The sequence below is a fragment of the Hevea brasiliensis genome, chromosome 2 (genome assembly GCF_030052815.1).
Source record: "Hevea brasiliensis isolate MT/VB/25A 57/8 chromosome 2, ASM3005281v1, whole genome shotgun sequence".
In the NCBI taxonomy this organism is placed as follows: Eukaryota; Viridiplantae; Streptophyta; class Magnoliopsida; order Malpighiales; family Euphorbiaceae; genus Hevea; species Hevea brasiliensis.
Genome location: NC_079494.1, coordinates 112,690,804 through 112,706,727, shown reverse-complemented (window position 1 = coordinate 112,706,727; position 15,924 = coordinate 112,690,804). Strand labels below are relative to the sequence as shown.

Below are 15,924 nucleotides of genomic sequence, written 5' to 3'. Positions count from 1 at the left end.
GCAGAAAATAGCATTAGCTGAAAATCCAGCTGATCCATTCACTAAGCCTTTATCACAGATTCAGTTAGACCGACATCTTGAGAATATGGGTCTAAGATATTGTAATAAATGGCTCTAGTGCTAGTGGGAGATTGTTAGTAGTATGCCCTAGAGCATATCATTTAAGTATGTATCTTGTACATATTTTTATTAATAAAATGGCATTTTCATTTTTCCGTTTACATAATATATTTATGCATAATAGAAAAGGCCCATTGATATTTTGTTAGAAATTCTATTCTTAAGTTGTTAAGAATATGAGTGACAATATTTCTAGTACAAAGTATCATAAATAGGTTCACAATCGAGGATACTTCACAATAAGGACATGACTTATCCAGAAAGATTGTAATCATGTTTGTTCTCAAGTTATTTATATGAGATATAAATAAGATAGAATTGTGAGTATCATGCCATATAACAAATATGATAGGCACTTATACATGATAAGTAGGCCAAACCAGTGACACTTATGACAAGCACATGGAGTTTACTCTTGTCTATGCATTGTCATAAATCATATAAGTGCATATAATCTTTAGACCTGAGATAGCACATTTATCTTGTATATAGGTGGTTTGAGTTTGATACTGCTTTCATACTTATACTGTGTATGGGTATATGGGTATGTGTTGGCTCCTGCTAGTTATATATGGAGGTAGGTGTTGATCAAGATGAAATATGTTCCTCTACGTAAATAGGGATAAAATCCTATGTTCATTTAATTGTTCTTGATGTTTTAAGTTCCTGGCCAGCACAGATAGATTAATTAGAAAAGAGTTTTTGATGAGAAAAATCTTTTAATCAAGAACTGAAATTAAAAGAGAACATAATATTCATAGCAAATGGGGTTTGACATAAACCATGACTCCAGCTCGAATTAAGATTTTGTAACAGAGAGATTCTAGTGCATGGTAACATATGATTATAGGTTCATTTAAGGTAAACCTTATTACTGATTAGGTGGCCATGGCATGCTATACTATGTGTTAACCATGGTCTATGAGGTGCATAAAATGGTTTAGAGAAATTATTTATGGTAAGAAAGAGTTCTGATGATATTAAGAGTTGATATCATGTCTCATTGCCCATTAGTGATGAGCCTAGTAAGTCACACACATACACAAGTAATCACCAAATTATATGTGATTTAATTAATTAATTAAAGAGTTTAATTGATTAATTAAATATGTTCGGTTTGCAATTAGATTGCAAAGTCCCTAGCATGGCTTGAAACCAAATCTAGATTATTAGATGTATAGTATAAGTTAAATTTATATTTAAAGTGTTTAAATATGAATTTAATTAATGAGAAATTAATTAATGGAGATTAATTAATTAATTTATATTAAATATAAATTGATTAGAAGAAGAGAAATAATTATTTTGCGTTGAAAACTCAAAATTAAGACACATGGGTATTTTGGTCATTTCACAGGGTAACAGTGGCACCATGAGATGGTGATACATGGCACTACACATAAACTTGCCAAATATCTTTTAATCATGTAAGATGATCAAAGTCAAGATTAAATATAGGTTTGACACTTGGCACAATGTGATTGGGTCAATTAAACCTAGAGCCAATCAGAAGGTGACATGTGGCAAGGGTTTTAATTGTTGTTATGAAAAGAAAAATATAACAAGCTGCTGCCTTTCTCTTTGTACCGCCACCTTGGAGACCTCTTCCTTCTCTTCTTCTTCATCTCTCATCAATTTTAAGAGATTAGCAAACAATCTCTTGAATTAAAAATACTAGAAATAGTTTATAGTGTTTTGTTTACATCTATATTATCTCAAAAGGCAAAACTTGATTTTCTAATTCATAGAAAAAGCTTTAGAAGATGTTCAATGGCTGCCATAGCTGATCTTGGTGTGGACAAGCTAGAGAGACAACATCTGGTGTCCTAAAGACGTATACCAAAGGTGCCAAACACACTATAATGCATCAAAAGGTTAGTGCACTTGTTCTTGATCTAATCTAGGGTTTTAAAATTAATCTGATTAATTTTAAAATCTTAAATGACAAATATAGATCAAAAAACATATTAAAAGAGTTTTAATATGTTATTTATCATTGTAATCAAATAAATAAAAATGAATCTTGTATGATACATGTGACCTAGATGAAAATTTTTAATTTCAATGATCTAAACTTATGTTTTTCATGCTTCCGCTCCTTCACCAATATCATTTAAATTTTTTTTTTCCAAAAAACTTAATAATAATAATAATAATAAAATTAAAAAAATGAAGTTTTTAAAAAAAAAAAAACCTGCAGATCCGTAATTAAAATTTTTAAAGCAATTTATTATACATTGCATAGTAAAAATAATTCTTTAGATGAATTTCCATGTATCATACAATATATGTAATATGTACTGTGAATTTATTAATAAGTTATCTTATTTAATAATTATTACATCATTTGGGAACCTCAATTATTACATCACCCACACACACATATATATATTTATTATACTTGTTTCCTTTAACATGTCCGTGGCAGTGGGGATGGCAAAGCCAAAGAATGAAAGAACTATTGTACACATAATAAGTATATTTTAAAATTTTTAAATATATAAAAAATACAATTTAATTTTTGAAAAATAAAATTCACCCCTTAATAAAAGGTTTTCCCTTTATTTCTACTTTTTAATAAAAATAAAAATTTCTCATTATTCTAATTTGTATAAAAATTTAAATTATAAATTTAAAAGATAAGAAGTAAATTAAAAATTAAAAATTTCTCATTATTCTAATTTCTAACATCATTATATTGATCCTTGATAATAATGGATAACCATTAATTAAAAATTACAAAGTATTAGTTAATTGAGATTTAAATATTATTATATAAATTTTTACTATGGAAATCATTAATAATTATAAACTTTAATTAAACTCTAGCATAATTTTCTCGCTAAAAGTTATCTTAACATGCTTTTTAGTTCTCAAGTTTCCTTATATCTAATAATAAAAACATTAAACTTTAATTTACTATATGATTTACCTTTCGATATTTTATAAATTAATATATAAACATATTTTTATCAACAAATATTTAGTATGAATGGTATAACACCAAGGCTTTATTTCTCAGTAATCTGTTGATTTCCATGCAAATGGATCCACCATTTGGAATCTCTGGTGCTTTTCCTTGTCATAAGCAGTGTTCACGCGGACCTGAACCTGTGTGATTCCCTGGTCAGTCAAAGCATCAGCTCTGCATTTGTTTCGGATTTCAATTTCTAATTGAACATTTGAGATGGGCTGATCTCAGTTTAGCCATTTTCAATGGCCCATTCCTCGTTTGACCCCCATTTTTTTCTAGGTAAACCAACGCAAAACCTCCACGCTGTTCAGAACAATGGACCTCTTACAGCTTGCCACATCATCAAAACACGTCACAAAGTTCGTAACAGGAAGGAGCAGGAAAGCTCCTACGTGCAAGACACAGGTTCACTATTTCCACAAATCAAATATTGACACGTTAGAAATGTGACGGTCGAGCCTATGGAATAAACCTAGTGTCTTCTTCATTTAACATTTCTCATGCCGAATAAAATTCGACTCTAGTCCTTTTTAAGCTGAGGTTAAAAAAACAAGGAAAGCTAAACAGCGGAAAGAAGGAAAGAAAGATGGTGATGGAGAAGTACCAGCAGATCTGGTTAGTGTTAGGTACACTGACCTTTTTCGCCTTATCAGCCTTAGCAGACGACGTCGTTGTGCTAACAGAAGATAACTTCGAGAAGGAGGTCGGTCAAGACAGAGGCGCTCTCGTTGAATTCTACGCTCCTTGGTAAAATTTTTATCGATTACTCTTGCATTTCTTCGTTCTAATTTCGGTTGTTGAATTTGAGCTGATGTTAATGATTTTGCGTGCTGATCGTGATTAGTTTATCGATAGATCTGTTTAAGTTTTACTATTTACAAATGCGTTCTATTTAGTTCGTATTTGATTAATCCTGTAGCCATCAAAATCTAGGTATTTGATATCATAATTTGTCCCTATGATAGATGGACAATGGAGAAACAGAGGGAGAAATAGTAACAGAATTATATAGATGGTCATTTAGGCAGTGTGAGCTAATTGGTTTCTTGAGCTGTCTAATTCAATGGGTTGGTGAAATAAACTTTGTTTAAATCATAAGGAGTGATGGTAAATAGGCGGGATTATAGGTGAAAGATGTTCATTGTGTGTTTCACTTTTGCTTTCTAAGGCCTATAGGATGTTGCTTAACAGTGAGATATTTGCAATGCGATGTGCGGTGCACATTTCCACGATGTCCTTATTTGAAACTTTTCGAATGTGTTGTCCCAGTTTGTGTCAGTGTTTTCCCATAATTTATCTATACTTTTGAGACAATAATTCTAACAACATGAAATTGAACATAACTACTTAAATCCCAATTTTAACTACTACGTCTATTACAGTACACTGTTAAAAACAATAGTAGATTGAATTTAAAATTATCCCTTCATTGATAATTGATATTGGAAATATTTACAGTAAAAATATAAAAGAATCTTAGTTTATTAGATTAATTACATAATTGTATGGCTTTCTTGTTTCTAATAATAAATGTTATTTACATGCATATATTTTCTTAGTATTTTTTAACAAGAAAAGGGGGGGAAAAGCAAAAGGTTATAGCAAAACATTAGTAAATAGTTGGAAGTTCGATTATCAAATTCATCCTAGTAGTCAAGTGAAAGTTAATTGTACGATAATTCAGTGGTTAATTCATCACTTATCATGGACTACACTTATATGTTTTGGATGGAACAGGTGTGGACATTGTAAAAAGCTTGCTCCCGAGTATGAGAAACTTGGAACAAGCTTTAAGAAGGCAAAGTCCGTTTTGATTGGAAAGGTATACTCTTTGTTATTGATACTTGTTTTTTTTTTCTTTGTCCAGGATGGTTTTACTGTCCTTTTTGTGAGTGCTAACGCAAACATTGGCATTGTATGTTACAATGTTTAGACACAGACTAATTTGTTCTTTTTTCTTGATAGGAACTTTGAAACTTGTACTTCCTTATGACATGTTCTTGATGTGTGTAGGTGGACTGTGATGAGCATAAGAGCTTATGCAGTAAATATGGGGTTTCTGGATATCCAACAATTCAATGGTTCGCTAAAGGATCTCTGGAGCCCAAAAAGTGAGAATCGTTAAACTACATAATTGTTCATAAAATATGTGAATGCTCCAAATTTCATTGCCTTTATTTCTATTTGAATGGAGCACATGAAAAGTCATTTTTTGGTATTCATAGGTATGAAGGGCCACGAAATGCAGAATCCCTTGCTGAGTTTGTGAATAATGAAGGAGGTAATAGTCTTTCTTCCAGTTGCTTTACACAAATTTGTTAATCAAATACTTATGTAGTGGAAAAAAGAATTAGACGTTCCTAATCAGATAAGTTGCTTACAGGAACCAATGTAAAGATAGCTACAGTGCCATCCAATGTAGTGGTGCTGACGGCTGATAATTTTAATGAGGTTGTCTTGGATGAAACCAAAGATGTTTTGGTTGAGTTTTATGCACCATGGTAAGCATGTGCGCCCTTTCGTTCAATTACTATTCTTATTTCTGAAACATATATAGCTACTATTTATCTTACAAATTATTGTTTGATTCTCTTTTTATCTTAATTTTGCATTGTCCATTATTAATTGATTTTTCAATTTGTGCTTCTTCCAGGTGTGGCCATTGCAAAAATCTTGCTCCTGTATGTGATATATCCTATTGGTTTTCCTCAAACATCATATAATATTTAATTTATTGTTATACCTTTGTTTGTGTGTGTGGATTTGTGTTCTTTATGGGTGGCAGCTGGGTTCTTCCCGCACCAGCATTTACCCTGACTTCATTTCTGTCGGCAGACATATGAAAAGGTATCTACAGCATTTAAATCGGAGGAAGATGTAGTGATTGCAAATCTAGATGCTGACAAATATAAGGATCTGGCTGAAAAGTAAGGGCAAACACAATTTATGAGCTCATCTGTTAAAAGTCTTTATTCAATAAGAATCAATGTTAATGGTCTATGACATATGCAGGTTTGGAGTAAGTGGATTCCCAACACTTAAATTCTTTCCAAAAGGCAACAAAGCTGGGGAAGAATATGAGGGTGGTAGAGATTTAGAAGACTTTGTCAGTTTCATTAATGAAAAATGTGGAACCAGTCGTGATGGAAAAGGACAACTTACCTCAAAAGTTAGTTACTAAATTAAAGACTGGAAATGTAACTTTTTGTTATCGCTTACTTAAGCATTTAATCTGTTATTATTTGATAGGCTGGTATAGTTGAATCTTTGGATGCCTTAGTGAAAGAGTTTGTAGCTGCCGACGATGATAAAAAGAAAGCAGTGGTTTCTCGGATAGAAGAGGAAGTTGAGAAACTTAAGGGTTCCACTGCAAGGTACCTCATGGGATCAGTGGTTCTTTTTAAATTTAATTTAATAAATATATTGCTCAAAACTGTCGTAGGTTTTGTGTATTTGACTTTTCTTATTAAAGATCTTGTGAACATAGGATATGACCATGTCTATTCCTGGTTTTATTAGGTATGGAAAGATTTACGTGAAAACTGCTAAGAACTGTATGGCCAAAGGTTCTGATTATACCAAAAATGAAATTGAGCGGCTGCAGCGCATGCTTGACAAGGTAACATTACATACTGCATTCTCCCAGTTGAAGTATAATTTGAATTAAAAGTTTATCCTTCTTACACCTTTTTAGCAAAATCTTCCTACATTTTAAGATGACAGCATTGGGGCGAAAAATCTCTGATTGAGGTCACAAATAATCATACAATATTCTTTGGTGATTTCTAATAAATAGATTGCCTTTTCGATTTTGGGCGTTGACATCATCATCAGAAAGTATATAAACAAATGTGAATTTAACAAGCATGTAATAGTTGTGCTGACTCATTGCTCATCTTTTATTGTGCAGTCAATCAGCCCAGCGAAGGCAGATGAATTCACCCTTAAGAAGAATATCCTGTCAACATTTGCTTGATCTTGTGGATCATTTTATTCACTTATCAATACTTATGTGGTTAATTATCATTGGGTTTTGTGGGGATTGGTTCCTTGCACCAAAAGGAAAAAAAAAAAAAAAAAAATCTGCCGCCACCAGATGTTCACCTTGAAATTCATAGAACAAGGTTACTTCTCACACATGCGGTAGCAAAAACCATTTGGAGAACCGCTAGCGAGTGCAGTTATTTTATATGTATTTCTTTATATCTGTACTTTTATTAACAATGGCAGTAGATTGAATTTCTCAGATGAACTTTAGATAAGCTAGTCACGCCAATTAAATGTGCTGATAAGGACTTCTCAACCTGGATCAATTTTTCATTTTTTCTTTTCTCTTGACACTCGATTGAATGAATTGTTGCTCGACATGGATGAGTTAAGACATTTCCTGAGCGCATTCCTGCCCCGATCCTTGTGCCATTGATTACAGCCATCCCTTGCTTGCTGACGATTGTTTTCATTGTTTTTAATGTTTTTATTTCTCTTGGCAGACTGGGCATAAAATATTTAGCACAACTTATTATCATTTCAATGATTTTTGCTTTTTTATGGTAAACATCACAATATGGGATTAATTACTGAGGGAAGTAGGGATTAATGCGTATGATACAGGTAGCGTCCCTATCAAATGATCACTACATTTCAGAAATGTTACTTCATTAGCCTTTAAATTGGCAAAGATTGTGATACATAGTGATGTTGCATATAGGGATTACAGCTAAAGGAAGTATCATGTAGATACTTGTGTACAAGAGAGTGAGCTGATTGATTGCAACCCCTATTGACAAAGGAGAATGTAACCTCCTGGAAAAATCTGGCTATTTCAAAGAATGTTCAGAACCATATCCTGTATTGCAAGAGGCGTTGGGGATACATTCAATGCTTGTATGACAGTAGCGAAATCTCCTCCAATAATCATATTACGAAAAATTTTTGGCTTTGCATGCAAAGCTGCTTCACGACATATCAAACCTTCAAGAATCAAAGGGTTTTAAATTGCTTCCAACATTCTGCAGCGCCAATCAACGAAGTGACCTAGACAATTTTTGGCCCTGTTTAGCATTGGGTTTTAGAGTCTGAAACTACTTCTTTAAATAAAAGCATCATTTTATATGCTGATGAGAAAAGTAATTTGAAAAAAACTGATTTATTACTTTAGTGTTCTTATAACTAAAACTGATTAAATTTAATTTTTAATTATTTTTTAACTCTCTGACTAGTATATTTTCTCTAATTAGTATATTTAAAAAAGTAATTTTCTCAACAGCAATGCCAAACAAGCCCTCTAATAACAATAGTTCTCGTGCCTCTATTATTTCTTTTGTCTGTCCCTGCATCAGCATTCAATTTGAGAGCTGAACCCAAAAGAGGTGACTATGAGCTGACAGAAGGAATATTAACTGTGGGAACATAAATTGGATTATTATCTGCTCCATGCACTTGCTTAAATTCCTCGTAATGATATATCGCTGCTGAAATGATTTATTGATAAGTCTGATTTTGTTGGTTATAAACAAGGGAGTTCCTACCCTTCCACACATGCCAAAGAATAAATGTTGATTGCTGAATGAACTCCTGCCCATCCAGCATCTGATGAAGAAAAGAACAAAGTTCATTCTAGCAATCAATCATGGACGAATGAGCTAGCATCAAGGAATGCAGTCTAAGAGGCGAATGTAACCAAACAGCGATGGCTAGTGTACGGGATAAGAAAATATGATGCAATGTGTCTATGTTTCCTATGTTACAGTCTGGAGCCATGTTGTTAAATCTTCAGTGTAGCAAATCATTTGAGGGCAATTTCTCTTCAAACAAACTCCATAAGAAAATCATCAAGCTTACTTGGTAGCTTTAATTTCAAAAACTGCTTCCAGAATTGACATTTACGAGATAAGGATGGACGGACCTGGGCTCCATGTGACGAAGAGTCTTTCTTCATGTTGCATGCCACTCGATATCCAGATTTGACCGAATATAACCCCTACCTATCATAATGCCATACCATTCAATCCTCCCTTGAGCATAAGCTAGTCGGAATTGCAAGAATATGGTTTGCATCTTCCTCTTTAAAGTTGGCCTTAACTGTGTGGACCTGCTAGGATTTGGAGATGGGGTTGATCAGTTGTGAAACCCACACTATCTCGTTATCATGGCTTGGAGAAGTTCTCATGGATTGGGGAAACATTGAGGAACCCATTTATCCTCCTCACACATAATGGTTTCTCCATTACTGGCTTGCCACTTAGTCCCCTTGTAAAGAATCTCTGTACCCCAAAGAATGCTTTGCCACCCCCAAGAAGCTCTCTGCTACCTTATCTAGCCTGCAAAAAAGATGAGCGAGGGAAATATTTCCCCTTCAACAGTCTAGATAGCAAGTTGGGTTAGCTAAAATCCTCCATCCTTGCTTAGCTAGAAGAGCTTGGTTAAAGCATTCCATGTCTCGAAACCAATCCACCAGTTTGGACCATGCTATCCAGTGCATTCTGCTTTCTTCCCTCTGTTTTTTTGTATCTTTGTAGGTTAGTTAAGAACGGGACACCCCTTGGCATATTCTCATCTATGCCATAGAAAGTATGTAAGAGAAACCATGTTCATACAAATATGCTGCAGAAAATAGACACATTGAAATAGGCATAGTGGTGGGCAAACAAACACACTTACACAGTATGAAGCTTGTAGAGAGAGACACTCAAAAACTGCGGTTTTTTTTTCCTCATAGCAAAGGCTTTTCATCAGAATCTCATATCTATCTATTATATATCCAAGAGAGAGGATCAAACAGAACGACAAGAAGGGCAGAAATATTAATATATATCAAATGGTAAACATTACTGGCTGATCCTTTGATCATAAGATCAACTTCTAAATTCTCTACATTTCATCAAAACCTTTCAGAGCCAAGAGATATAAAATATAATATATTACTGATTTACAAAGATCACTAACCCAACTTTGGTCAGATTTGGCTAACCCAACTTTGGTCATATTTGGCCACCAATATCAAGTGATGGCTTACTTAAGCAGGTGACAATGTATAATCACATCCTCAAAACCTCCTTTTGGATGTATGAAATAGCCATTATTAAAACTGTATATGCAGCATATAGATTCTCTCTTAGTAAAAAAAAAAAAGCCTGATACAAAACTCACAATCATCAACGAATTCAATGAAAAAAAAAAAACAGCTTTTAGGTCAGAAAAAATGCTTGAACTGCGGCAGGCTATAGCAATCTTACAAGATGTGGTCAAAGTCAGTTTGATAATCCAGTTCCAGAAGTGTTTAACCCCCAGACTCATCTCTTTTTATATTCATATTCAACACTCTGCATGACTTTCCATCATTAAATTCAGGTCCAGTGGCACCCCTAGAAGAGCACTCAATCTGATAATCTCTCTCATCAATTAAGGACTTCATATATAAGCATGGCCGCTCATCAGATTCTATATTAGATACAGGCTCCTGCCCTGAGCCAAAAGGCAATTCAAAAGATGATGATCCAGGAGGTTGTGTCCTCATCTGCACGGATCGCAAGAGTGCAGCCCTCCTCAAGTCAGCTGAGTGGCAAATATCACTAGGTGATGATGGAAACCGACCCTCAGAATCTGAACCTCGTTGACGAGGTTGTGAGCAAGTGACACTAGTGGCAGTGCAGCCATGCGCTGGATATGAGCTGGTAGAAGAAGCGGTAGAGAACCCACCAAATGGTCTTTGGTACCTATAGGGAGAAACTGGACTGGTGGGCAGACTCTCAGGTTGTGACGAGCAAGTATTTATAGGGGTCTCACAAAATCTAGAGTCATCCGAGTCTTCTGACATTGGTGAATATTGCAAGGACATTTCATCCCTGAAATAATAAATTTGAGAAAACACAACAAAAATGAGGATTAACAAAAAGAATTGAAGCTTTCAAAGAACTAAATATGACAATGAGGTGTTACCAATGCTATTGTACAATTTAAGACCAATAGACTTTTTTAGAACAAACACATCCACCTTAAAGAATGTGGAGTCATGCTTACAAATAGTTCCCCAGTTATGACAGAAAACTATGCACATATAAGATAAGAGTGCATAAATACAAAGAGAAGGGATATCTTTGTAATTTTTATGACATCTCAATTTTCTTAAAAATCTTTTTGTTTGCAATTCATTCAGCAATAGTTTTCCCACTTTAGAGCTGTGGAAACAAAAGAATGGGTTTTTGGTGACCCGATATTCATTGTACATATGCTACTAATTTGTAATAAGAAGAAAAATATTATACAAAGAAGTTAATGTAGACTGAGGGCACCATTTTCACATAAGATCAAAAGTCAGTGTGTATTCAGATGGCATCATCTTGTTTGAGCTAAATATATTGAAAAAGCAAAACATGAAAACATTTTCCCTAGTAGTCAAATTCATTCATTAAATGAAATCATACATGAGCAACTGGCCCCTTAGACCACATTTTGCTTGCAGCATTTAACAGCATGACGCACTGGGCATGGAAGTTTCCTGCTGGTATTTAACATTCTAACATAAAAGGTATCAACCATTCCTTTTCATTATTCAAAAACTACTTGGAAGCTTTTCTATGACTTCAAGGACTCTCGTGATTCAAGCAAGCATAGATGACTTGCGAAATTCTATGGTTCTAGTAGTTCACTGCAAACCTTGTCTTAAGACTAATGGTGATTATGCAAGTCGTAAACTTGCTAAAAGCTCCACTTCGTCACGGTTACTGCCTTACTGAACCAAGGTAAGAGAAGACCAGATGAGTAAATTATTATTCAGATAATGCGATCAAAATCAGATTGCCCTTCCTTTCATTATAGGAAGAAATGCGGAAAGTAGCTCTTAACATACATAGTACAGCCTGGAGTCCACTGGCCATTGAGAGGAATACTAACAATCTAAGTGCTCTGTATGCATCACATTAATTGATAAGATAACCCATGATTCACTACAACTGTATTTCAAACTACAACACTACAAATTACCATTTGCTTTCCATTGATGCCTGCAAACATTCCCATTTCCAGAAAATATTAGGCCATTAATTAATCCAAGTACGTTGCATTGCATGATTCACTGATTAATAGAATAAACTGCTAACATAGGAGAAGTGGTACAGAAAGTTACAAAACCATAAGAATAAAAAATACTCAAGCAGTTATTTTCATGTGTAAACCAAGAAATTCACCTGGCATAGAACATGCCTTCAGACCTTGCTGGAGATTCCATAAGATTTTCAGAAAGTGGTTCTCCAACAGTTAATCCATTTAAGCTAGATGCCATTATCTGCAGAAAACAACAAAATTTCTAGAAATTAAAGGACCTAAATACAAATAAGCATACCAAATACACTTGACAACAAAATTTATATATCCTAGAGATAACCATCCATAAAAAAAACATAATTACTTCTTTTCGTACTCAATTGTTAAAGAAACAAAACAAAACAACGAACTTTTGTGTCTATCAGGAAACAAACTTTATCAGGAAACAAACTTCATCAAGAGTCACAATCCAGTAAAGTTCAATAAACAAACAGATAAGCAGTTGAAGAAAACCCAATTCAAGTCTGGCGAAGAGTGCCCACTATGACCCATCAAAAAGAGGTTGTCACAAAATGGAAGAATCAGTACAAATGGAAATACTTAGAACTATGATTTTTTTAAAGGATAAACCTCGCTTAGGTAACGCTTGTGAGAATGGAGATTGTCGAGATAGACTTCGTCTTCGGGATCTCTACTTCGCTTCCCATTGGGCGAAGCCGTTGGTGTGGATGTTGATGCCGGTGTGGAGTTCGAATCGGAGCCCATTTTTACCTTCTCATTTGATTAAATTTGATCAAAATACAATAGAACAAGACAATTCCTAGTTCTTGCAAATTGGGAGTTTCGGACCAGAAAATGTTCTTCTGCTGCCGTTGGTTTGTGTTGTGTTAGGACGCTAAAAAGCCATTTCTTTGGCTCAGAGGAGCGATCGCTAAAACTGAGACGTGCTCTTTCCCCTGAAGAATAATTTTATAGAGACAAGCGGTTCTCGACACGTTTCCAAAGGAGGGGCATTTAAGTAATTTCCCCTATTCTATTGAATTAATTAATAAAACTATAAAATTAATAAAAAAAAAAGAATGTACATTATTTAAATTTAACCTATTAAACAAATCAAATTAATAATTGATTAAAAAAAACAAATCAAATTAATAAAATTTAATTATTTTAATAACAATATTTAACTATTAATTTAATTCGATTAATAATTTGTAATTATCAATTCAGCTATATTTATTTTAGTAACTCAAGTAATTAAATTTTTGTTAATTAATATGTGAAATATAATTTTATTAATAATATATATTTTATAATTATGATTTTGTAATTTTATTAATAATATTTAATTTATAATTACTTTTCTGTTAAAAATATTGTAACACCCTAAAATTTTAAATTTTATTATTTTATGAGTATTATTGATATTTTAATTTTATTTAAATTTTAAGAAATTATTTGAGATTTTTCGGATTTTAAAAATCGGGTTCGATTTTTTGAAAATATAAACTTTGATAATTTTTAAAAATTTATTTAAAGACCACGTGGCAAAACTAAAAATATTTTTGGAGTCTACGAATTTTTCTGAGTTTTCTGGAATTTTTTTTCGGAATTTTTGGATCTCATTTTCGATCCCGAGGCAGAGTAAAAATTCAAAATTTTGTATCTTGAATCGAACAGGCCGAATCGAACCGGATCGGATCGGACCGATCGAATCAGACCGGCCTTTTCTTTTTCTTCCTTCTTCCTCCCCGTGCGTCCCGACCCCTCTCCCTTTCTCTCTCTTTTTCTCTCTCCTCCCTCCTCCCCTTGCAGCGCCGCCACCTCCCCCACGGCCGGCCGTTGCACGAACGCCGAAACGGCCTCGGCGATGAAGACGCGCGACCGTTCGTCTTCCCGGCCAAAATTCGGCCGATCCGGCCACCAATCGGACCGGGTCTTGTGTCTAAACTCATCTACTCGTCGAGAGCTTTCCATAGACACCAAGAACACCGAAATCCATAGAGCGGTTTGTCCAATTTTTGCCCGGGAAGTTTTAGCCCATTTTGACTTTCGGGCTAGATTTCTCGCAAACCGTGAATTTCACGAGAAAACCGAGAGTACCAGAGCGCTCCACTCGTTGAGAGCTTCGCGGCGACATAAATTTTGAATTTTTCCGACACCGTTTTTCGGTGGGTCCCACAGAACTTCGCAGTTTCTTTCCGAGCATTAAATGAGCTTAGAAAATTCTGAAAAATTTATGTACTAACCCCCCTGTTATGGGCTTTGTGTAGGTATCCTCAATTCGCGGAAATTCGACAGTTGACCGGGTCTGTGAATTTCCGGCTAGACAGACCCGTTACCGGAAAAGTCTCCGAATTGGACCGAGGTTTTGGCTACTCCCCCATTGTCAGACGTCCCGAGCACGTCCCCGAAATTGGAATCGGCAAAGGTAAACCCGAACCTTGCTTTTTCGTAATTTTCTAGTGCTTAAATAGGATTAAAAATTCATAAAATATTCGTGGTAGCTCAGAAAATTATGATTCTTTTTGCAATAGCCTAGTAATATTGCTAAGGACCGCGGGGCAAAGTTTTAGAATTTTTAGAGCTTGTTTGGGTAGTTTTTGCAAAAACGATCAATTATAAGGACTAAATTGAAATTTTACATATTGTGATGGATGACTGATTTGATGGGCCCAGGAGGGGGTGTCTGATGTGATTGAATTGTGGATATATGAGTTGTGAATATAGAAGTGTGTTTTGAGCCCTTTTGCAGGTTGGGTAGGTCCTAGGTATAGGGGAGACTCTGCCGGATTTTCGGCACGACTTAGGACGTATTTGGTCTTTTCATGATTTGTATTGAGTCAATTGTGTTAAATAATTGTAATGTAATTGTCAGATGAGCTGGGACAGCCTTCTTCCTCCGCCCAGCAGCCCCAGTGACCGTTGTCAAGTCTGTGAGTAAAATATTAATTTTAATTGTAATTTCGATATTATTATATGTTTAAGCATGCCCATGCATCACTTATATGCATATATCTATGTAGATAAATCCTAGGCACGATTTATGATGCATTCATAACTGTGAAAGTGCCATGTATGTTGTTGTGGTAATTTGGAGCAGTGTGCGTGCGTTGGAATGCGTGTGATGTGGTGTGGACTATGGATAGGACGGGTAGTCACGGCTTGAGTTCTTCGTTGGGACCCGATCCTTCGGGGGTAGTCACGGCTTGAGTTCTTCGCTAGGACCCCGATTTGGTATATTAAGCGAAAGTCCGGCTTGAGTTCTTCACGCACGTGTTGGATTTAAGAGAGTCAGATAGGATCAGCTCCCATATATTATGATTGATATTATTGGGTGTGTAAGTGCTCCAAATTACCTTTTTGCTGTTATGATGTGAATTTATTGCTGATGCTGCATTTCACTTCATAGGGTGCATTAGTTTTAGATAGTTATAGAGATTATGGTTAAAATTGATATTTTACTCTCTGAGTCGAACGCTCACTCTTGTTCAATATTTTTTCAGGCTACAGGAGGATTTTATTGTGGTTAACCTGCTTTTCTCCTTCGCAGGTTATTTATCAATATTTGTGTAATTTTATTTACTCCTAGAATTTCCGCATGTGTTAGAAATGTTTAAATGATTTGGGTCTGTAATATAAATTGTTATGTGGACCTGTAAAATTTTTATATGCATGTTTGATGGACTGGATGAGGGAGCTGAGCTCCCATTTATCTTTATGTTGACATGAGTATGTGGAGGGTGAGCTGAGCTCCCCAATTGATGATATATTTTGTTTACAGATCGGGT

At 34.7% G+C, this 15,924-nt stretch overlaps 2 protein-coding genes across 2 annotated transcripts; one reads left to right on the top strand and one right to left on the bottom strand.

The window, feature by feature from the left end:
* Positions 1 to 3,597: 3,597 nt before the first annotated feature.
* Positions 3,598 to 7,356, top strand: LOC131175355 (probable protein disulfide-isomerase A6). Its single transcript, XM_058139245.1, has 11 exons — positions 3,598 to 3,841; positions 4,832 to 4,916; positions 5,108 to 5,205; positions 5,320 to 5,375; positions 5,478 to 5,595; positions 5,748 to 5,775; positions 5,930 to 6,021; positions 6,107 to 6,263; positions 6,344 to 6,468; positions 6,614 to 6,713; positions 7,005 to 7,356. Exons 1-11 carry the CDS (start codon positions 3,681 to 3,683, stop codon positions 7,068 to 7,070), a joined length of 1,086 nt encoding a protein of 361 aa, XP_057995228.1. The 5' UTR covers positions 3,598 to 3,680; the 3' UTR covers positions 7,071 to 7,356.
* A 1,218-nt stretch (positions 7,357 to 8,574) lies between these two features.
* Positions 8,575 to 13,032, bottom strand: LOC110659242 (uncharacterized). Its single transcript, XM_021817109.2, has 3 exons — positions 12,767 to 13,032; positions 12,280 to 12,377; positions 8,575 to 10,938 (listed from the first exon to the last, which is right to left on the bottom strand). The coding sequence occupies exons 1-3, from the start codon at positions 12,899 to 12,901 to the stop codon at positions 10,374 to 10,376; spliced, it is 798 nt and encodes a 265-aa protein (XP_021672801.2). The 5' UTR covers positions 12,902 to 13,032; the 3' UTR covers positions 8,575 to 10,373.
* Between the last annotated feature and the right edge of the window lie 2,892 nt (positions 13,033 to 15,924).

Coding starts and splice junctions, on each gene's coding strand:
- LOC131175355 (XM_058139245.1), top strand. CDS start 3,681: ATGGTGATGGAGAAGTACCAGCAGATCTGGTTAGTGTTAGGTACACTG. Junction 5,376..5,477: donor GTTTGTGAATAATGAAGGAG/GTAATAGTCTTT, acceptor AGTTGCTTACAG/GAACCAATGTAAAGATAGCT. Junction 5,776..5,929: donor ATTGCAAAAATCTTGCTCCT/GTATGTGATATA, acceptor TTCTGTCGGCAG/ACATATGAAAAGGTATCTAC.
- LOC110659242 (XM_021817109.2), bottom strand. CDS start 12,901: ATGGGCTCCGATTCGAACTCCACACCGGCATCAACATCCACACCAACG. Junction 12,378..12,766: donor ACAAGCGTTACCTAAGCGAG/GTTTATCCTTTA, acceptor TGTTTTCTGCAG/ATAATGGCATCTAGCTTAAA. Junction 10,939..12,279: donor GAAGGCATGTTCTATGCCAG/GTGAATTTCTTG, acceptor TTATTATTTCAG/GGATGAAATGTCCTTGCAAT.